Source organism: Pseudorasbora parva, chromosome 21 (assembly GCF_024679245.1).
Source record: "Pseudorasbora parva isolate DD20220531a chromosome 21, ASM2467924v1, whole genome shotgun sequence".
Lineage (NCBI taxonomy): Eukaryota > Metazoa > Chordata > Actinopteri > Cypriniformes > Gobionidae > Pseudorasbora > Pseudorasbora parva.
The window spans coordinates 7,573,823-7,596,957 of NC_090192.1; the positions used below are offsets into that span (position 1 = coordinate 7,573,823).

The 23,135-nt window shown below is 36.9% G+C and overlaps 1 protein-coding gene across 4 annotated transcripts in view; it reads right to left on the reverse strand.

Annotated features, from left to right (window-relative positions):
- The window catches only part of pcdh15b (protocadherin-related 15b), a 321,029-nt gene that overhangs the window by 53,787 nt on the left and 244,107 nt on the right, over positions 1-23,135 (reverse strand). For all 4 annotated transcript variants that reach the window (XM_067430706.1, XM_067430704.1, XM_067430705.1 and 1 more), the window contains one exon: positions 2,195-2,304. In XM_067430706.1, the coding sequence (XP_067286807.1) occupies positions 2,195-2,304 (110 nt within the window). The remainder of the gene's footprint in view (positions 1-2,194; positions 2,305-23,135) is intronic.

Sequence of the window (23,135 nt, forward strand, 5' to 3'; positions counted from 1 at the left end):
AAATGCAAACAAATGGAGAAACACGTTTTTAAATGTGAGGAAACTAGCTTTCAAGTGACATGTCAATCAAGCGTCTACTCCACTCAGTCGCCGCTATATTCGACGAATCAGTGCAGCAGGTGAGGCAGGGGGGTTGGATCACATCGACGCTTTCACACACGCAGTTCAGTTCCAGTGATGAGCTGTTTGACAGAAGATTTTCATGTGGATTTATAGTTTGTCTACTGTTTTGATTTCTAAAATGGCATACGGAGAGGATAAAGCACCAATGTCACTGACAGAAGCGATCTTGAAGTACCAAACTTAAATGGTTACTTCACCCAAAAATGAAATTTATGTCATTAATCACGTGTCACACTGCCAAACTGCTGAAATCACGTGACATTGACGATTCGTAATCATGAATCAATCTGCTGATTCATAACCGTTTAAATCTTTTTTTGAGGATTGAAAACGAACGCGGAAGAGAAGACAATGCTGAATAAAGTCGTAGTTTTTGATACTTTTGGACCAAAATGTGTTTTCGATGCTTCAAGAGATTCTAACTAACTAACTGATGTCACATATGGACTACTTTGATGATGTTTTTATTCCCTTTCTGGACATGGACAGTATAGTGTGCATACACTTAGATACGCTCTTGGACTAAATATAAAATATCTTAAACGGTGTTCTGAAGATGAATGGTGATCTTACGGGTGTGGAACATTATGGTCAGTCATTAATGACATACATTTCATTTTTGGGTGAACCAACCCTTTAAAAGGAATGTGATGTGGCGTGGCGTGTGATGATTCGGTGAAAATGACAGCTCGCTAGAGAGAGAGAGAGAGAGAGAGAGAGAGAGAGAGAGAGAGAGAGAGAGAGAGAGAGAGAGAGAGAGGAGAGGAGGAGGACCTGCATTTGACTGAATAATGCTTAAACAGCAACATTACACACTAAAGAAAGATAAAAAATTAAATAAGCATAATATGGTCCCTTTTACTACATTAGTTAACATGAACTAACAATAAAAGATACTTCTAAAGCATTTTTTACACTTTATTTTAAGGCGTTCTTTTTATGGTGTAACATGAACTAAGAATAAAAAGCTGATTTTTTTTAAATTAAATAACATTACCAAAGACTGATAAATAATGTAACAAATGTATTGTTCATTGCTAGTTATATTATGCTAACTAATGGGACATAACTGCAAAGTGCTACTAAATAATCACATGAGATAAAGTAACTTTCATTTGTAAAACATTCTCTGGATTTGATTCACCTGATTACCAAAAAGGTACTATACTAACTTTTCCATTGCATTTACAGAAAGTAATAACTATATTGTTATCCATACCTTTACCGTAATATGACATAACTCATGCCATGATGTAAGAATTTGTGCACACAGTAATTCTAAGTCCAGGTCTTACAATTCATCCCTTAACCATATCGGTAATGCACTTAGCTATATTAGGATTTCAGGCCCAGTGTGCACTACCCATCTTTTGAGACTGATTAACATTCATAAAGGATTAGCTTCAATCTTGGGTGATGTCATCGCATTAAACATCTTTGATCCAGGCGGTTTGAAGGGTGTGATGATTACCTTATTCTTCCTCTTTTTCTCGTTTGCGCTAATGAAAACAGCCCTTTGATTACCTATCAACGCTCTTTGATTCAGTCTAATGAGAATGTACCGAAACGATTTCCCCTTCGCTCTAAACCAGCACCAGATGTATTCAAATGTGATTTCGGCTAAACACATTCTGAACACAGAGAGGATTTAATCACACACACCTCCCTCCTGCTCTCACTCAGTCTCCGATGACACACGGCAACAGGAAGTACACTCCTTAAAAAACCCCAAAAAAACCTTTTTGATAACTTGCAGCTGACAACCACCTAAGAAATGCCATCTAGGAGTGTGGGCTGTCATTATCCCATGCTTGATGTCTTACAAACTATAATTTATTACAATACAATAATATCCAGCTCATAAAAGACCAGTGTGACATTTCCCGCAATCTTGTCTTTTTTTTTGCACTGAAGTTACTGATGAAGGAATAAACCTTAGTCTGGTTGAAGTATATACTTGAAGGGCAAGCATGTATGAGAACTGCCAGTGACGGTTTAATTGCGTGCCCTTTCTGCATCGTTTTAGCACTTGATTCACTAAACAAATTATGCAAATCCGATAAGTGCTCACCGCCTTCATTTCCTTCGATGATGGAGTAGATGATGGTCTGGTTTATGGCAGCCGCCAAGATGACTCCTGCGACCGTTCCCACAGGGGCGTTCTCGCTGACAGGAGAAAACCTACACATACACAGTGAACTGCATTAATGATGTATCACAAATCAAACAAAAGACATTATTTGAGAGGCTGCAGAGCCAATGGGTGGAGCTTGATGGTCATAACCCTATCCTTAAACATAACTCCACCCATTACGTCAATAGAGGTGGAGCTTGACTTAGTCCAGGTCCAGAGATGGCGAACTGGATGTCATTTGGCTCTGCAGTAAGCAAAATTTGCCAATAAAAACTTTAAAAAGTCAATGTATTCAGTTCTGTTTACTTATATAACATGAATTTAAATAAGATTTCTGAGTGGTCTTCATTTAAACAGTTATTGTTCATAATTAGGGTTGGTATCATTTGAATTTCAACTATTCTGATTTGATTCTGATTATCGATTCTGATTCTTATTGATCCCTAATTTTGATTCCAATAAAGCAAATAATACAAAAGAATTTAGATATCATTCACATTTATTCTATGTCTTATAGCAAAACATTTCATTGTAACTGAATACCACACTGTAAAAAATATTGTTGGTTTAACTTAAAAAAACAGTAAGTTACCTGGTTGCTTTAAAAATTTTAGTTAATTGAAATTAAACATTTTAAGTTAATACAATGAAAGGGATCAATTTAAAAAATATAAACTGAAAATATGATTTTATCTGAATCACATTAAATATAAGTTCATTTGACAAAAGATAAAAAGTTAAAGGTGCCCTAGAATGAAAAATTGAATGAACCTTTCCATAGTGAAATAATAAGAGTTCAGTAAATGGACATCACATACTGTGAGTCTCAAACACGTTGCTTATAGATCGTTTACTCGATCCTTCTAGCAAACGTCACCTTTTCCACCATATAAGTTAAAACGACAGTCATTTGACAAGGATATTAATTTAGTAAAAATATAAGTTATATATTTTTGAGAACTGAAGTAGGCCTATGATGTTTTCGCATGCTTGTATTTCAGAGTACATCACAGTCACTGCATAGCCTACATTGTGACTAACATTATATAAACATGCAATATCGCTGAAGAAAGACAAGTCTAAAATGTAGACTGAATGACACTTTAAGCAGAACATCTCCAATGGAGATTGCTGAAATGCAGCTTACTTGTTTATTGGTGTTTTCAGATCGTCCGCGAGAGAGAGAGCGTTTGCATGCATATGGTTGCCAGATTGGACATGTTTAAGTAAAACACCGGATAGTATACATGATTTTTTTCACAGAAAAGCTCTGGTTTGTGGGATTTAATTACTGAAATTTGGCAACCGCAAACACGTAAGCTCTTTCTCGCACGTGGAGGATCTGAAAACACCAATAAACAAGTAAGCTGCATTTTAGCAATCTCCATTTGAGATGTTCTGCTTAAAGTGTCATTCAGTCGGTCTGTGTTCTGTCAGGACGGTCAGGACTTATGAGCTGAACAGCTGATTTGCTGTGCTGTGAGCTGCTGAAATAAGCCAATCAGAGCAGAGCTCAACATTAATATTCACGACTCTTCCAAATAGGGAAAAAACTGAGCATTACATCCTAGGGGCAATTTATAGGGTTACAAATGGACCTGTAAAACTGTATCTGGACAATTTTTGCCGTTAAATTAGCCAAATACCCTCCATGTAGATATCAGAGAACAATTTAACATATCGTTTCAACTCATTCTAGGGCACCTTTAAAAGAACACCAAGGCAAGGAACTTTTGCCTATGGTTTAAAAAATACCTAAAACAACTAGGCTAACTAACTAAAATGAATTTCAAGCATTATTAATGACAAGTTATCATTTATTAAAAATAAATTAAAAATAAAAAAAGCTATTGAAGTAAACAGTTAAACAACGGGTATCTTTTCTCTGTCTTTTATTGTTTGATTAACGTTATAATAAAGACAGCAGCAGGAATATTAGACTGCTGTCACTTTAAGAGCTGCACAGATCCAATATACTGTTAAACGTGTTTTCTTTGTCAACAGTGTGCATTTACTGAAGACATAACCGGCTGTGTTTACAAGAGTATTTTGACTTATTTGTGTGTATTTGTCTGTTCAAGGGCACAATGGTATGAAATAGAACTCAGTTCAGTATCGAGCAGTATAAAGTATGAAAGGTGCCTTTCTGTGTGCATGTTTTGGATTTGTGCAGAGCAGTCTTCTTGGGCTTTGAATGGTTTAAAATGCGCACACAGGAAGTGATAAGCGGAATCAAAATGCACATTTCTTATCGAATCACTGGTTCTTAGAAATTTGGAACCAGTTCTTGATACCCATCCCTATTAATAATGTGCACCACTGTGCATAAAAAAAATAAAAATAATAAAAAGTGCTAAAGAAATAATTTTATTCAGGAAGGATGCATTAAAAAAAAAGTGACAGTAAAGAACTTGCACATTTTATTTGAGATAAATTCTGTTCTTTCAAACTTTCCATTCTTAAAAGAATCCAGTAAGAAATGTATCATGGTTTCCACACAAATATTATGCAAAAAAAGGTTTTCAACATTGATCATATTCTGAAGGATCATGTGAAGACTATAGTAATGATGCTGAAAATTAACTGCTAATTTAAATTGTATAAACTAATATCTGTGTATTAGTTGTTTTTTGTTTTGTTTTTTACATTTCATTTGATTCTAACCAATGAATTTGCCATTTCTAATGCTTTACTGTACTATTTAAGCTACAGGCAATGTTTGAAGGTACAGAAGAAAAGCCTGAGGTGTATATAGGTTGAAAAATGGTCATTCAAATGTGTGGCTTGCATTTCAAGAACTGCTGGAACTGCAAAACCACATATTAAGGAATATCTAATTAATAGTCTAAATGGTGCACATTTGCGCCTTGATATAAATGCAATGTAGGCTATCAAACGGAATAAAATGTACACGTACAGGTCTGACAGAAAATCAATTGCCAGTCAGCACAATTATTTCACCTTCTGAAATCAAGCGGACAGCTACAGTTTTATTTTATAAAGCAAATTCAATTAATTTAAGCTGTAATGGATTCGGGTCCATAATTACAAGACAAAATATTCACAGGAATTTAATCAATCAAGAAGTTAACCAGATCAGTGTAAATTGGGCATCCTACACAGTTGCTAAACTAAGCAGAATAAAGAGTGTTAATGGAATGTGAGCGTGAGAGTGAACAGATCTTCACCTCGGATGAACCCAACAGCAGAACTGATTCATAATGAATATGTTTGCTATCAGCCTCACTACAAGTCATATTTTGGAGCCAGTGGGTGAGAAGAGCACAATTTGAACTAGGGCTGCACGATAATGGTTAAAATGATAATCACGATTATTTTGCTCAAAATCATAATCACGATTATTCTGTCAAAAAAGGTTAATGTAGTTATGGCCATTTTACTTGTTGTTTACCAACCTACACTTCACCCAAAAGGCCTGTAGGTGGCCCACCGACTTCATTTAAACAACTATGATAACTTTGTTAGATGGTGAATCAATACAAAACACAGGGTTTTGGTGAAAGCTTTTAACCTCTATTCACATTAGATTTTTAAAGCAACACAGTTCGTTTGCAAATGAAACAAACGACAGATTCAGATTGCCCAGCAAATTCTTAAAGAACGTGATATAAAAAAAATTATGTGGCTAGGGACATTCTAAACGCTTAACGTGAAAAATGCTTAAAGTGGAAATGTGCACTGACAGTAATATTAAAAGACCAAACTCCTGAGACCTGTACTGTACAGTAGCCTATGGTTTATTATTTTTGCAGAGTTCATATTCTGGGCTCAACTGTTTTGCTGTACAGTCTGTACAGCAAAACAGTTGAGCCATGAACTCAGCGCGTTTAATTACACATTGTGTTTTCCTCCCATAGAAGACTGTTACACGTTTAGCCTACTAGTGATATTAAAAGATCAAATTCTGCACCAACCAATTTTTCTCTATAGTATGCTTTATTAGTATTTAAATGTCACTGTAGCCAACATTAAGCATTTTCTTAATGGAAGGAAAATGCTTAATTAAACGTGTTGCATTCCTATTCAGGGCTCATGCTTTTCTGTACATAGTAGCCTATGCTTTATTAGTATGGTGTTCACTACGTGTGGTTTGTTAATAACACTGTCTTCTTTAATTAAGCCACGTTAAGCTTTTTTTCACATTTTCATGTTTGAGAACGTCCCAGTGGCAATATAATTTTCAGCTGATTCACATTATGAAAACTGCTAAAACCTTTAGGAACTTCAAAAGATAAAATGGCAAAACTCCTAATATTATTTCCAATAATTCTAAATTAGGTCCCTTTTCCTGATTGAATAGTCCCATCGGTTGCAAAGGTGCATTTATTCTGCAAACAGTAAAGTGGAGATCCGTAGGCTATGAGCATTTGTTGAAATTCGTCACTGAAGGTTTGATCATGGCTGTTTTACTCACACAAATAGCACAAGTGTCTTGTGAAGAAACAAAGACTGGCTGTATGAAACTTTCATTGAAGTAGGATTTCGCTGTGGATATCTCTAAACTCCAGCGAATGTGTTTGTTTTCAGCTCATCAGCGCTCCTTCCGCATTTAGAGAAAGCGCGTGCACAGGGTTGCCAGAGTGCACAGATTAAGTAAAACACTGGGAAGAAAGTATATCCTCTAAAGGAGGAAAGCTCTATTTGGGGGATTTAAGCTCTTCGCATTTGGCAACCACAAGCATGACTGCTAGTGGAGGCTCGTTATCAACACAAACCCCAAAGTTTTAAGGATAAATAACGAGCAGGCCGATATCGTGACGATTATTTAAAATCAATCGACAGAAGTACTACCCTGGTTTTTTTAGCCTCTCTCTTGGAATGCTCGGTTTTTATGGGCATGCCGCACTGATGACTTGGAAGTAAATGTCCTCTGCTTTGCATATTTCATGAGCTTTGGCTCCCCCCTGAGTACACACGAGGGATTGTTTTGAAACCATGTGGGGAAAAAGCATCCGAAAAGATTCGCCAAGCTCGCAAAATGTCTTTATCAAACTAACACAATGATATATCTCTCATGCACCTGTAATTAATTGGAATGCTTTTTTTTTTTATTACTTGGCCCACCCGATCTTGTTTAGAAACTAATCCACGGTGAAAAGAAGGAACAAACACGCTTTATTATGTCTTCCCCACGTAAGCTGGACATTCATTCAAAATAAAAATAAAGTCATCCATGCATTCATAATATTGTAATCCAAATGAAACTTATGCGGCATGTTTATTGCTTGGAAGTTCTATTCGGTTTAGCTCCACGTAGGCTTATGTTATTCATCATGTCAAACAGAGTCAGTGGATGGGCCTACAGAATCAGGCATTGGTCATCTTCTGTTGAGGCGGTGTTCACCAGACGATGACATCACAGCCTGGCACATTCTGAGATCGATCGTTTATTGGGCCTGGTGTCGATAAAAGCTTGTCATTGACTAACGAGGAAGTTTTCATCTCTGAAACTTACAGGATATGCCAAAAAATCTCATCAGTGGCAGAGTGTTTTCTCATAAAAGTCAAGATAACTCATCAATAGAGGTGGGAATAAATGAACACTGTAAATACTGTTCTTTCTATTCATCAAAAAAATCCTCAGTAAAGTGTATCAGTTTCCACAAAAAATATTTAGCAGTTTAACTGTTTTCAATAGTTTTTGACTTTTAACAATAATAAGAAATCTCACAGCCAATCAGCATGTTAGAATGATCTCTGAAGGATCAAGTGACTGAAGACTAGAGTAATGATGCTAAAAAAGTAGCTATGCATCACAGGAAACCCTTTTTTTTTTAAAACAAGTATCGAATAAATGCAACCTTGTTCAACTACACGTTAATTTTAAACTGCTTATTAAAGCTACTAAAGTTAACCAGCCAAGTGTAGCAAAGGGTTTTATTCCTATATATGTCAATATTGTTCTTAATATCCCTTAATTACCCATTTTGTATGCGTGTGCAATCTAAAAGGCCTCTGGTGCATGTATTTAGTAAATTCCATGTGCTGTCTTTTGTTTTACCCCAATATTAGTTATTAAAGCAGCATAAATTAGATTTTGGAATCTATTAGCTCAAGAAAGGCGCATGTTGGTGAATAATTGATGAAGGACAATTAACAATTTGTCAAATGCACCTGCATAATGTGGGCAAAATAGTGCATCATTTAACCGGCATCTCCCATTGTCTGAAAATTGAAAATATCGTCGACATACAGACTCACAAGGACAAACATTCTGTACATTTCTGTAAGTTTCACTGTTAACTGTTCACTGCTGGCATAGCGCTTACGTCTGTGGGACAAACTGAAGAAAGTCTCTCAAAGCTGCAAGTCTTTCAAAACCTAAAGCATGGAAACAGTGAGGTGAAAAGCTCTGCGTTAGAGTGTTTTCTCCTATCGACTCCAACAACATGGACAAAAACAAACAAACACTCAAGGACACTTTGAATACAACATTGAATAATCCTGTCACAGAATAGGCTGATCTGTGATTTTTACTTTTGTACACGGTGTTTCTCACGATTGGCTTGGTGACAAGGCAACCTTCATCCTCGGTTTGGAGTTTGTTGTGCACGGGTTTACAGGGTGATTTGTCTCCCTTGTGCTGCGTGGAAGATGCACAGGTTTTTGTTATTCAGAAAGACGACAAAGTGCCTTTCATATAATCCCTCCATACGTTCACGGCTCCTTCTTGTCTCGTGGACAGTGTGCTGTGCTTGCAGAAAATCGAGAAAAGAATCCTTGTACTCCTTGTACGCTCTCTGTTCTGACAGTGCTCTAATGGTTGCTTCACACAAGCACATGCTCAAGTGTTTGACACTAATGAGGTCCACTGAGCATCCACGCAACCTCCATTCCAATGCCATTATTTTATAAGACCACTTTTTTTGAAATCGGGACGCTGCCTATGGCGTTCAATCAGTCGAGACTGAACTGTGTTTAATCCAAAAGATGAGGATGGGCCACAGGGCAGCTTCTAACTTCCTTTCCGTTATGTTTGACGTTAGATTTTCTGTTTGTTAGATTAAGATGTGATATCAAAATAGCAATTCCGAACCTTTGGCCTCTTCCCATCGAGACATAAAAATGATTGTGATATCAAAGATTGTGTTAATCAACAATAGATCGCAGGCCTTTTCATGTAGATTTGCAGTGCTTTACTTTGATGACGTGAGATGCTGGAAACGGTTGAAGTCTAATCCCTGCATCATGTTCTTTGATCTTGGTCTTTTATTAAATGAGTGAGAACCACAGGCCTCCATTGGCAATACATAACAGCTATCAGGACTTATTTAATCCTGCTATTTAATAAAACACAAGACGCTTGTTATTCAAGGTATCTACATCAATCTGCTGGAATACAAATTCATTGAGAAGGTAAAAGGTTCTTTATTCCTTTATAGGGCACTCATTGAAATCCTTTAAAATTCAAAATTTCAACCCAAGATTGTTATTGTATGTTCTTACTAGGACTTTTGAACTTTAGTGGAAAAACAAAACAAAGAAAAAAAAAACATTTTTATGTTGAAAATCAAGGTCAATGAAATTACCATACATGGCTCCTCGCCGGTCTATGGTCATTCAAAGTGTGTGTATATATATATATATATATATATATATATATATATATATATATATATATATATATATATATATATATATATATATATATATATATATATATATATATATATATATATATACACACAATTTTAAAAAATACAGAAAAAATGTATAAACTTCATAAAATATTTATTTAGAATTAGGGTAATTAGTTTTTTTCAAAAACTGAATATGCAACATATAAGACACAAACATAAAATATATTTAAAAAATAAATAAAAAACATGCAAAATGAATAGCATATTTTTATAGAAGAAGCATTGAGGCACAGGTGGACCTTACATAAGATCTACTAAAAAACAAAGAATATTGACATATAAATTGTAAATATATAATAATGAGTGGAAAAAAATTCATACTGATGGTGCCACTTATTTTAGCAGTAATAAGTAATACAAAAAAAAATACAAAAATGCCATACTAATATAAACTGGGTTAGTAGTAATACTTATAATAATAAATAAAACTGACCAAAATTATACATATTTCACTACTTATGGCTTGATCATTTCAATAAATGGCTTAGGTTCCCCACTGGATCACTGTATAATATTATGCAAACCTATGGCAACATTCAATGCTCCAATGAGTTCTAGTGTCCTATATGTTGTAATGCATTGCGTGAAAAATAGCACTATAAATACTGGTGGTACCACTTATTTTAGCAGTAATCAGGCTCACAGTAAAAACAAACACCAATATATGCCATTTAAGTATACAAAAAACAGCTATAAGGTCATAAAACAGACCAAATGTACACATATTGCATTATTTCTGTCACGTTGTGGTATGAAAGATGGTGTGATCATATATATATCATCTTTCATGCCACAACGTTCACTAATTTGTAGAAATCCTACGCAAACAACATCACAGAGAGGCATGTAAACACCAATGTGAATGCGCGATTAAGTTACCAAATAGGGTTCTTCGCCCGATAAAGAATCAAAGCCAACTGTCTTTAAAATCTCTGTAACAAATTCCCAAACATGGGATTTCTGGCAAAACAAATGAATCTGATCTTAATTGCACAACATTTTGTAATAACACATACACTTGTCTGAATATAAATATGCTTCTTGAGATGGCTTGACAGTTGTATTTGAAATGACTCCAGTTTCTCCAGGCATTTTTAAAAAATGTTGGCCCACGACAGGAGAACTACTGTATCGGCTAAAGTCAGAAGATGCAACGCATGCAGCTGATTAGACGACGCGGAAAGATCGGTGTATCCAAAATGAATAACTTTAACATTAGAGGGCAAACGTGGAGCAACTTTAGGTTCACTGTTAAAAATGCCCGTGTGAACGCTAAGCGGACCAGGACTATTATGTTTTGTTTTTTGGTCCGGACCAAACGATCCAAACTAACCGAACTACAAGTGTGAACGCACCCTTAGTTATTATTTTCACATCAAGCGCTTCGTTGTTTAAATAGCAAATGCACTCACACCCATCTGTTTGCCCATGGGCGTGCTGGTCTGAAAACCAGGTGTTCGCATTTTTGGTGCATTACTATTTTGAGGCAACTGAAAATGACCACCATTGACCAACAAAAAACTGGCCTTAAGTCAACAATAGAGTATTTTTGGTGTTATTTAAAGCACGCTTTAGTAATGTGGGCCTATGGGCGGATGCACTCTGCTTATTACACACACAGCTTTTAAAGGGAATGGGAGATGAGACTTTGATTGGTTTTCCATCGTTAAACTAGCAAAAGTGGATTTGGACGCCCTAAGTGCTCCTGCGCTTCAGTCCATGCTCTGTTCGTTAAAATTTGGCCACCTGTGATTTCAATGGCATCTGCTGTAAAAAGCTGAATAAAGCTCCTATCACGTATCATTTTCCACAACTTATATTGTCTGGAGTTTTTTTCCTACTGCAAACATATAATTACAAGAAATTTTAGTGTTTCATCAGCAGAACAATCCAAAAACACATTAAAAAACAGTGGAACCCATTTAAGAGATGCGGATCTATCCCTCACAGCCTGGCTTTCATTCTTTTTAGACATCAAAGATGGCACAGCTGTGAGTTAGGGATTGCAAAGACTAGTCAACTTTAATGCTCTGCCATGACGACTTGTTGACTAGACGCTGATCATGGCCTATAGAGGGCGCAACAGGATAAGAAATCTCTGAAGTCCACTTTTACTCTCTGTTTTCACCCCCCCCTCACAAATCGCATTCTAAACTAATGTGCCGCCCCTGCATTGTAACGCACACAGAATCATTCAGTAGCACAGAAATGTATTGTCAACACTGTTCAGTGATTTATCAATAAAATAGCTTAGAAACTGAAAAGTTCTAGCATATATTTCTTAGTAATAAAACCCACAGCTTCACTTTAAGTAGAGAGACGCTGCCATGTGGAATTAATTCAGAGGCAATCGCTCTCTCACTAATGCATTCATATAAATGTAATCTTTACTGCTACTTTATCTATGTCTGATTTAGAACGAGCAGAAATATAAATATAATGACCCAAAGACAAAAAGAACTGATAGAAATAAGCTGTTATGAAGGAGCAATAGCCCGTGGGCAGCACTGTGTCATATGCCCTAGCTGTGCACAGGGCAACCCGTGTTCAGTCTCAGCTCCAGGTTCAGGCCTATTCTTCAATAATGACGTCATCAGCGACCAGTCGACTCGACTTTCATCATATAAATGTTGACTTAAATCTGAAGTCATTCAACTTCTACTATGAATAAAGTCTATAGAGAGACAGACTAATTGATGGATGGATGGATATATTTCTTAAATCAGCAGTCAACACTAGACAAAAACAAGTCCAACATCATGATACTGCAAAACCACCAGCCCCTCTTCAAATGTAAGAGCCTTTCTGACACTTTCAAAGGTTCTGCCTGTGGATTAAACACTGACCTTTTCAAACTATTTGTGATCGGTGCGTTTGGCAACCGTGTGACATACTGTGCCTGTCCTTTCTAAACAAGAGGCAAATGGCAAATTTCCTCCTGCTGAACTTAAGGTAGGGAGGCTTGCTCATTTTCCATCATTCAAAAACAACTTTCGCTCCAGCAGAATATATGAATACTGAAATAGCCATGCATAACATGCACAGCCAGTGTACGACAAACAGGGTTGTTTGATCCGGAATGGGTTTACAAAGGGCAAGTCTATGTTCCACAGCATTTAGCACTTCACTTAGGAGATCCACACACACTCAGTAAGTATAAATATGGATTAGCAATGACAAAAGTGGAGTCAACTAGCAACAAAATAGCAAACAAAATGGAAGAACGGGGACTTCAGTGCCAAAGGAAGGTGACAAAAGGCCAAAATAACCAATTTTGCTCTCTTTCTTTTCGTTCTTCTCCTCTTCAGCACATGCTCATTAATGTTATGGCTTCCATTACACAAACATTTTTGCTAACATCCTCTATAGCCTCCCGAACTTTAGTGCAACAGCGTGCTGCGTCTGATGTCATTGATATTGTTCTTTTGCACATGTGGGTTAGTTTGAAACCTCAAACAGTTCACACTGGAATCAGATATAGGACACATTTTAAAAGGTAATGTGACAAAAAAAAAAAAAAAAAAAAATCAGATCTGAGCAAAAAATCAGAATTGAGCATTAAGACTTGCGGTGTGAACGGGGCCTTAATGAGTCATGGGTGTGTTTTGGGAGTAACATGCAGTAAACCAATCAGAGTCTCATATCTTCCATGCCCTTTTAAAGCCTGTTGCACTTGCACCATGGCAGATTTGCTTGTTACATGGCAGGATTTCATTAAGCAATTAAAATGATATTTATATAATTATTTTATTACAAAAATTTGAATACAGTTTTACTATTCTCATTATATTTATTTTAGGAGTTACTGCTGTCCCCTTGCCTCATTTGTGACAACGCCCCTGTTATATTAATATTTTATTTAAAGAGTGTGTTCAGTAGCATATTAGTTTTAGCAGTGTTATTAAAATTAGTTTTGGGAATCGTGAAATTTCATTGGTATCGACTACTGAAATATTAGTATCGTTATAACCTTAATAAGGATGTTAGGCTTGAGGGTCAATAGCAAAACCTGACAGCTGAAGACATGAGAGGAGAATAATAATGAGGGATGGTGCTTCTACATGATGTTGAAATGACATAAAAGCTGGTGAAGGCAAAGAGAGATGAATAGCTCCACTTGAAAGCTCGAGTAGCTATAAACTCTCAGCTGGTCTCGTTGAAAATGTCGGCCTCATTTACATACATAGCACACTTTCAGAAGTTTACTAATCACATGCACGAGTGTCCTAAAACAAGATAAGGGTGTATGAGAGATAAATTATTGAAAAAGTAATGAATATTTGATGAGCAGCCCAAGTGAAAGACACAGACAAAAGAAAATGCGGTAAAGCATCTCGGTTTGATTGACCCGTTCTGGGGGAAAAAAAGGGAACAAAAGCTCATTGAGATGATTAATGGGAAGCGGACCTCGTAGCTGCCTTCTATTCTCTCTCAAACGGGTGTCAGACAAACACAGCATGCACTCTAAACTAGACTGCAACAGGACACAGAAAAAAAATAGATGAGATTAGCCAGAACAGAACAGCTTGAAGGGTTATATATTAAAGACATGAAACAGATTTGTTTATATGACTTAAAGTGCTGCAAGGTCACAAAGTTTTAAGAGTCAATACAAATGCACCTTTTAGCTTTTTTATGGCTCTAATGGAAGCATAACTTTTAATTAAGGAGGAAGATTTATTTAAGTATTGCAGTGTGGGGATGCTGACTTTGAAAGGGAAGTCATTTTTTTTTTTTTTTTTGTTGACAATAGGTGTTGATAATTTATATATCTGTACCAAACTTTAATTCGGGGAGATGGGTGGCAAATTATAAACAAGGAGGTTTATAACACCCGGTGGAGAAACAACCCATTAGCATTCACATTCATCTCAATGCCGGTTGCTCGGCTGCCCCCTAAAACGAGCCAGTTTGAATTTTATCATCTTCACTCATAGGAACCACACAACTTTTTGGGCCAACCATTCGAGCTGTAAATACCATGTGACTCGTCATAGACACCAGAAAATGACAGTCACAACAGCGATTGGTTTATGGTACCATACGAACACAATTAAGAACTTAAAAAAGTTCCTTCACTAGACTATACTGAGTTGAAGCATCAAAACCAAGCGGCAACCTCCCGCGATCTCTCTTGAAGCCAATACGGAAGTAATGTAAACTGTAATTCCTCAACTGGCCACTAGGGACAGGCTCCAGAAGGGAGCAGAATCTCATTGAGCCCCATGTTAAAATTCTCAACTTTAAAGCAGAAAAAAACATGTTTACAGCCTGGTACAAATTGTGTTTTTGGCTTATATGGCTAATTTTGATCTTCATGACAACTCTGAGGGGGGTGAATTTTTTTATAACTCATTCGTTTACGTTATATAAAGCCTTAAGGTTCTGCATAATTAAGGGCGTGGTTACAAGTGGATAGCCATTTATCCGCCGTCTATAGTTATTGCGTCACCTCAGCTCCGCGCACATCCCGCCTTTTTGCCCATTTTCTGTTATCCGGGAGTGACACGCGTTGACTCGCTCACAAGATGGCAACGCCCAGCTCGCCCCTACTTTAAGCTTCAGAACGGCTTATCGGAATCCTATGGGTGACGTCACGGACACTACGTCCATATTTTTTTACAGTCTATGATCAAAACCAAACAGTCCATTACATTTAATATGCTTTTACACTCAAAAAAAAAAAAAAAAAAAAAGTAAATAAACATCCAACCAAACAAATTAAAAAACTTATCAAAATATTCACTACTATTTTTTTTAAAGGTACATTATGTAACAAAACTGCATGCATTTTGCAAAAGAACTGTGTTTGCTGTGTTTTGGCTCTACGTGCCTGTGCGAATGAATATAGTTATCTTATCCTGAGCATACAACATAAACATAAGAACAGACCCTCTACTTTAAAACAACAAAATAATCTTAGTAATTTTTTTTTTTTTTAATCAACACTTGAATGCAGTATCGGCTCCTGGCCATACATTTAGGTAGAGCAGATTCTGGGTCTTAGCGCTAGTTTATTACAACCATTTCGTAAGCTTTATATTATAATCGCTATAATAATTCTAATGTCTTTGCATTATTCAGCCTGAGGGTGATGCTCTAATAATGAATGACAGACATTATTTCACACGACAAATGCATAGAATGCCATCTTAGAGTTGCCTTAATGTTATATTTATTGTGTCGTAATGTCGTTTTGGAATATTGCAAATTGTGTAGGAATTCCAGGGATGTGTTTTCTCAGAACACTCATAAAACAAATGTAACAGAACTACTGTATAAAGTCTATTCACTTGAGCACATTTAAATGAAAGGAGTTATAATGTCCTTAATTTGACACGCTAATCCACATAAAAAAGAACAGACATGTCAACTTGTTACTGATCTGATGCAGACACAGCTGAAGCGGATTGATATTGTCTTGGTCTGGAGTGAAGTTAATGTAAGGTATCTGCTCCAATGGCTCCCTTCCACCACGGATTTACATTGGACATTTTTGGGTCACTGAAGAGCTAGGGAGGGCTCAGATACCGGCTGTCCCGCTAAGTATCATGAATATATGCCTGTCAAATCAATGCGCTTCATTTGAATATATCCTGCTCAATTTAAGACTTAAAATAGTCAAGAAAACCTGAAAAATATTTGTTGCAGAATGCTGAACATATTTATAATTTATTATTAATTCAGTGTACTGTATCTATATTGCTTGTTTCTGCTTCTTCACCCGTGTTTTGATCAGGAGATTCAGTACTCTTTTGGAAGATGTGTCATAGCGCCCCCTACCATAAAACACAGGAAGGCGGAAATTTCCATCAATTCAAGAAAGCTTTAAGTTTAATTTTGTAATGAAACATTTTTCTCTTATTTGAGAATGGAAGTCTGAAAAGTTCTACAGATATGAATCATTTTATTAAAAGCCTTGTAAAAGACTTGTTATAAACAAATATCTTATATAACACCATGTTACTAGTAGACTGGGTAAACCCAGCCAGATCTGCCGGCGATTTGATTTCTATCCTGTTTCCATTACAAATTTCACAATATCACAAACCGATTTATACACCTGGCGCGCTACTGGCGGATTTAACATGATGACGGATACAGAAGCGATGGATCATTGGTCTGATTGGATGAAAGACTATCCGAATGCGTACGGAGTCATTTGAACCATGCCTGTTGATCATTCCTCTTGTGCAGTAGAAAACACAGAGCAGACTCCCCAGACCAATGTTCAGTCTGAAAAGATTGAGCTTGATATGTGCCGCGTCACAATAGCTGTAAGATGTCTACACTGGACGCGACGAAGAGACAGTTGCAAATCCATTCCTGAGAAGTCTCACAAGTGCTTCAACTCAGCAATCTTTTTAACTTGAGGACTATACAGTATGTAAACGTTATGTGAAATAACTTTTTCAGGGTGATAATAGAAGAAATTAAGAAAACATGCAATTTATTATTCTTATTTGTAAAAGTTATTAACATTTTGCAAGCAAGATTTCACAATAAAAGGAATGAAAACTTTTATTTGAGTGTGAGCTAGCATTAGCTAGCGTAGGCTGTGGCATACTGTATGTCAACAACACCTGAACATAAACACAGCCAGTATTCACCAATATAAATATATGCGCTAAAGCAGCGCCCAACATCAAAATGATCGTTTCGGAATGATGATAGATAATCCAATACAAGAACAATCAGATCTTACCAAATGAAATGTCATTTTGCGTCCTAAATTACCTGTTTGTCGAGGTGTATGCTAAATACATCATGATGATACATCACACAACCACAGAATCTAAAAAAAAAAATCGCAGTTACATTCATTATCAAGTCTAACGCCAGCTTGCCAGTGTGTTGGTCTGCTTTACATTTTAATAAGGAGCGCTGTGCTAATGGTGTGGTTGTTTGTCTGACCCTGAGCTGGTGGGACGGCACAAAGGGACCACCAGTGTCTGCATACTAATCCTGCAGGTGCAGCAGAGACGGGGACTCCCGCGCAGGCCAAACACTTCCATTACCTCCGCAAGACTGGAGGCAAAGACGACAGGGCATCAGAAAAGAGCTCCACATGTGGCTAATTGGAGTCCCGATGCTGTAATTCATGGCAGATTACATTAGGCAAATGCAACGTTTCAGCTCACATAAGAAGTGACGCACTGTACAACGACCCGTACCCCGTAACAGCACTTCAGATCAAGGCATGCAATCGTCAGCCAGCACTCCAAACTAAACTAGTCTCAAAACTTGCCGTGAATGACTTGCTCTCCACCTGCGAGCCAAGCGCTCTTGGGTATTGTTCGTGAATCTTCAACAAAAAAAAAAAAGATAGTTGAAGACGAAAATCAAAGTCATGAGTTTCTGTCAAGAGAGGAACTCTGTTGCCGTCCGCATGACTTTACCCACAGAAACTAATCATACTTCAGTTCAGGCGACGGCTCAAGTGCTGCTCGTTCACTGCCAAATGAAGCTGCGTAAAGAGGATCCCAATCTGCACTCCAGCATCTGAGGTGATGGAGGGAGAACCGCAGCCGTATGATCGACGGTCTCATCACACATCCAGTGTATTCTTGCCATGAAGAGACACACTAGTGTACAGGACCCTGAACCTTTGCAGAGGCCAAATAAATTCAGCATTGATAAATACATTTACACTGGAATAGCTTTTGTGGGAACGATTTATCACGCACTTGAAAACTGAACATTGATTCTACCGCGCAGCAGGCAGAAATGCGTGTCGAACCTTGTAGAGCACCAGATTCAAGTTTTTTAAATGGCACAAAAAAACAGAAAACTGAACAGTAATAGCCACAATAATGAAAGTTTAACACAATACATTCTGTTGTCATTTAATCATTCTGATGTTATTTTGTTCAACTTCAAAACACCAATGAATACATTTTCATTGCAATCTTTCTGTCCTTTCATTGAAGGTCTATTTCTCCAAATATCTGATGATTAAAACCCCCATGAAAAAGAAATGTATTCAAATGTGCAATTATTATATACTTAAAAATATACTTTTATATGCTAAAAAGTGGGCCGATTTAGTCCCAAGCAGTATTGAAAGTGCACTAACAAGTTTACTACCAGTAGATTGATATTAGTATACTTACAACATAAAGTATACCTAAAAATATACTTGAAATTTACTTAAGTTTACTTCATAAAGTGAACATGAAGTACACGTTTTTTCCTTCATAAAAGCATTGATGTTATTCGGAGGGAATATTCCCTTTGAAAACAAAACTCAGCCACTGTGTCTTCAGCGGTTCGGATTTAGGAACATCAAAATGACTGCTGTGTTCATTATTACACCCAAGAACAGAACACCACAAATCGCTTAGACACCATTCTGCTCCAGCGCATCAACAATGGCGGACTGAGATGAGCTCGCTCAGAGCGGGTCTGTGTTGAAACACTGTTGTCAATCAACAGTCGTGAGAGAGGCGTCTGACTGTGTGACGTCTCAAGGTCGAATGACTTGAATTGAGACAGGGGAAAACATATAAGGAGATAAATAAATATAAAAAACTTTTTCTAATGTTTAATAATGTGTCTAACATGGCATCATTATGCATCATGTTCGCATTCTGGCCAAATATGCTTACCTGTATATAGTCAGCATCTAGAAAGTGTATACTGGATTTTGTCTTTTAATATCACTATCTTAGTACATCAGTGCTTAGTACAATAATTGCCGGTGGGGCAAAGGAGGAAAACCTTGTTCTGTCCTCCAAGCTGGCATTCCTATTCGTGTGTGACGTGATGGTAAAACTATGAATGGGAACATAAAAGAGGTTTGCAGATTGACCAAAATTACACTTGCTATAAACTTTCACGCATACATGATTATTGTGGGGGAAACCTTGAGCCCAGAAACTAAAGCATGACACTCATGATACGTAACATCTAATTTAAACATTTGCAAACCAACCTGTAATTATCTATAGCCTTTCTGCACCAATAAAACAACACATGCTAATTAAACCCATTCCTGCAGACCCTTAGGATCGGAGGGTGCTTTCATGATGTTCTTGTCACATAATTACTAATAATTTCCAATTTCAGTGCTCTTCTACCATACGTGTCTGTTACTTAATGTAAAACACGACTTCAGTCATTCTAACTATTAGCTATAGGTAGATTATTGACAGTTATTATTACGGCTTCAGGTTTATTTTGAGAAGCTCTGGTGTGAAATGATTTAATCAATATAAGTTAATGCATTGCACCACCATTTAAAGAACAGTGCGCTCTCAGGTCCGCATGACGGCTTTCACATTACCAATTTCTCATACAAACTGTGCCCTTTGCTGAATTTAACTGCCAGTGTAAAAACTCCCTTTAATTATATCTTAAATTGAGAGAAATCACTGCTTATTCTGAATTTTAAAGCTTAGGCTTAAGAGACATGAACTAGTTCTTTGACAAACATCTGTGACCTTTGATACATGTCATGCTCTGAGTATGGTTTCACTAATAATAACAGTACATTTGCATAAAGCATGCATATTTGTCCATACTCATGTTGATTAGAGTATTATAAATTTGAAACATTAATTTAAGGTACATTTGGAACTGATAAAAATGTGCGCTTGAATTGGGATTAATCACAAGTTAACTCATGACAATATGCGATTAATTGCGATTAAATATTTGAATCGATTCACAGCCCTAGTTTATATTTAATTTTAGTGGCCACTGAACTGAGTGGCCACGCATTTTAGATAGTGCGCAACAATTGTATTCTCTTTTTAATTTAACATACACCAATGAAACAGAAACAGAAACATATATTATGAAAGTAAATAAAACAGCAGAATAACTGAGGTATGAAATAAACAGGTATTCTGAAATACACACCAGTATGGGCATAACCATGTTAGTTTTGGCATAAGCTTAGCATGCCAATACAGATACAGTTTGATGCCTAACTAAAGAGGAAACTAAATTTATTTAAAAAAAATCACAAATAGGAAAGTGTAAAAAATGAGTGAAGGGTATGATCGTCAAAATAAACAACAGTGGCAGGATGCTCTGCGGGTGATTTAGCAGAGAATTTTTTATGAGATATGCCGTGATATGCCTAATGATTAACATCACAAAACTCCAAGGGCTTTTTAAAATTATTATTAATTCATTTGTTTTTGGTGGCATTTCTGCCTTTGAGCTTGTTTATGATAATCCAAATGTGGTATTTCTAGTTAATTTTGATTTGGCTGCAAATCATCAGCGCGAGGCATCTGGTAAGCGCGCATGGCTGCGTCGCCACACCCGTTTTTATTCAGATTGTATTACACATCTCAATGTGTCAATGGGACGCAATGATCGCTATGTAGAGCCCTGATGATGGGGGCCACTGTGCTAATTGGGACCTTCAATGTACCCTTTGCCAGATCTGTGCCTCGATACAATCCTGTTTTTTAAAACCATCGAACTAGACCAGCCTGAGGCCCTGTATATATCTGGTACTAAGATGTGTTCTGGTCGGATCACAAGTGAATGATGCCAAATACAGGTGTAAAGGGGGTCTAAAACGTTTTAAGCTTGTCCACTTTCGGCCACATCCAGAGGTAATCGAAAACGCATTAGACCGGATTGATTTCGTAGTATAGACACGCATGTGTCGGACCGGCTCGATCGACCAAAGCACATCTTAATTCCAGGTGTAAACAGGGCCTAAGTGTTGCCAAACAGGTTGGAGGCCAGTTAAGACAAGTAAACCACTTTAGTCTGGATTTCAGCAGGAATGCCTAAGTTTATTGAAAAAAAAAAGGCTCGAAACCGACTATCTTGCCCTTAAGACAATGAACAGAATGCATCTGAGGTACCACCATGATATGAGGTACATTTGCATAGTATTAGCAATAGAAATAGTTATGCTTGCCTCACACAATTGAATGTAAATTACTAGAAGATTACTGCTGTAAGTAGGTAATTATGGAGGCAGTGTTATATCTTCTCCACCTCTAGATGATACCTCAGAGCAGTTTCCTGAACCAGCAAAGCCAGGCAGATCAGACAAACTCTATCCAGCCCTGTGCTCACCACACTGGGGCAACAGATACCCGTCTCATGTGTCCGCTGGCGGTGGGCTGCATCTGAAAGCTATTGTTATTCTCACTGTGCTGCAGAGCTACTATCAACTATGACCTTTCTGCAGCTCTATAGGACACAACATTAATTCAGCCCTTCGGCCAAGTCTTTTCATCTCCATGTTTCTGTCTCTGTAGCCCTGATTAATCAATGGATAAGGATGTTATCAAGGCTATTTTAACCCCATTTGTCATCAAAGCCAGCGTACAAAAACCACTTCACTATAAAGCTGTTGATACAATTTTTGGTCACAGATCTATGCGCACAGACAGTGCTGTCTTCTTCTGAACATACTGATGAATATCCTGTGTGATGAATTCAGCAAAATAAGCTTAAATGTTTTTGACTTTAAATCAATTTTTGCAAGCCAGTGCAAGTGTTATTTGCCTCAGAACTGTGTGAATTTAAATGATTACCCCTTGTGTCAAATATATTAAATATGTAATTTAATAAAGCAGTCATAATGCATTCGAATGGAGGGCAAATGTCCTATACCAGTGTGTATAAAACATTACATTGCACCTTTGCAGCACACTTTACCTTGCAGCTATTATACATATTCATAAAGTCTATGGTTAAATCTATGCTGACGGTTTTACTGTATAATGAATACAACTACCTAAAACTGGTTCTTTTCATAGTGCTTATAAGCTAATGACCCTGTTTACTTTCAAAATACACATTTCTGGTTGTATTGTGCATGATCTACAATTGCATGTTAATATGAAAAAGGCTTGTTTGTTCATAATCTTCATGATCAAAACAGGGTTAATTTTGTACTAGCTCCACCTCTGCTTTTCGGCTTAGGACAATACAATTACATTTGTTTGATTTAAAGTCAAATCAAAATAAATGATGTGCATATAAAAATAAACATACTTTAAAAACACTATGACTATGTAATTTAACCAAACATATATTTGTGTAAAAATCAACTTTTAAACACATGGCCATCAGAAAACAGCAAATTAATATGTTTAAACAATGTATACAGATTCTATAAAATCCATAAATAAACTGCTATATTTAGTTCTGCTGATTGCTAAACTTGTGCTGCTGAACTTGTTACTTCGTCTTTGGCTCAAAGCCACTTGCTGTATATAAAAGCAAGCAGTTGTATA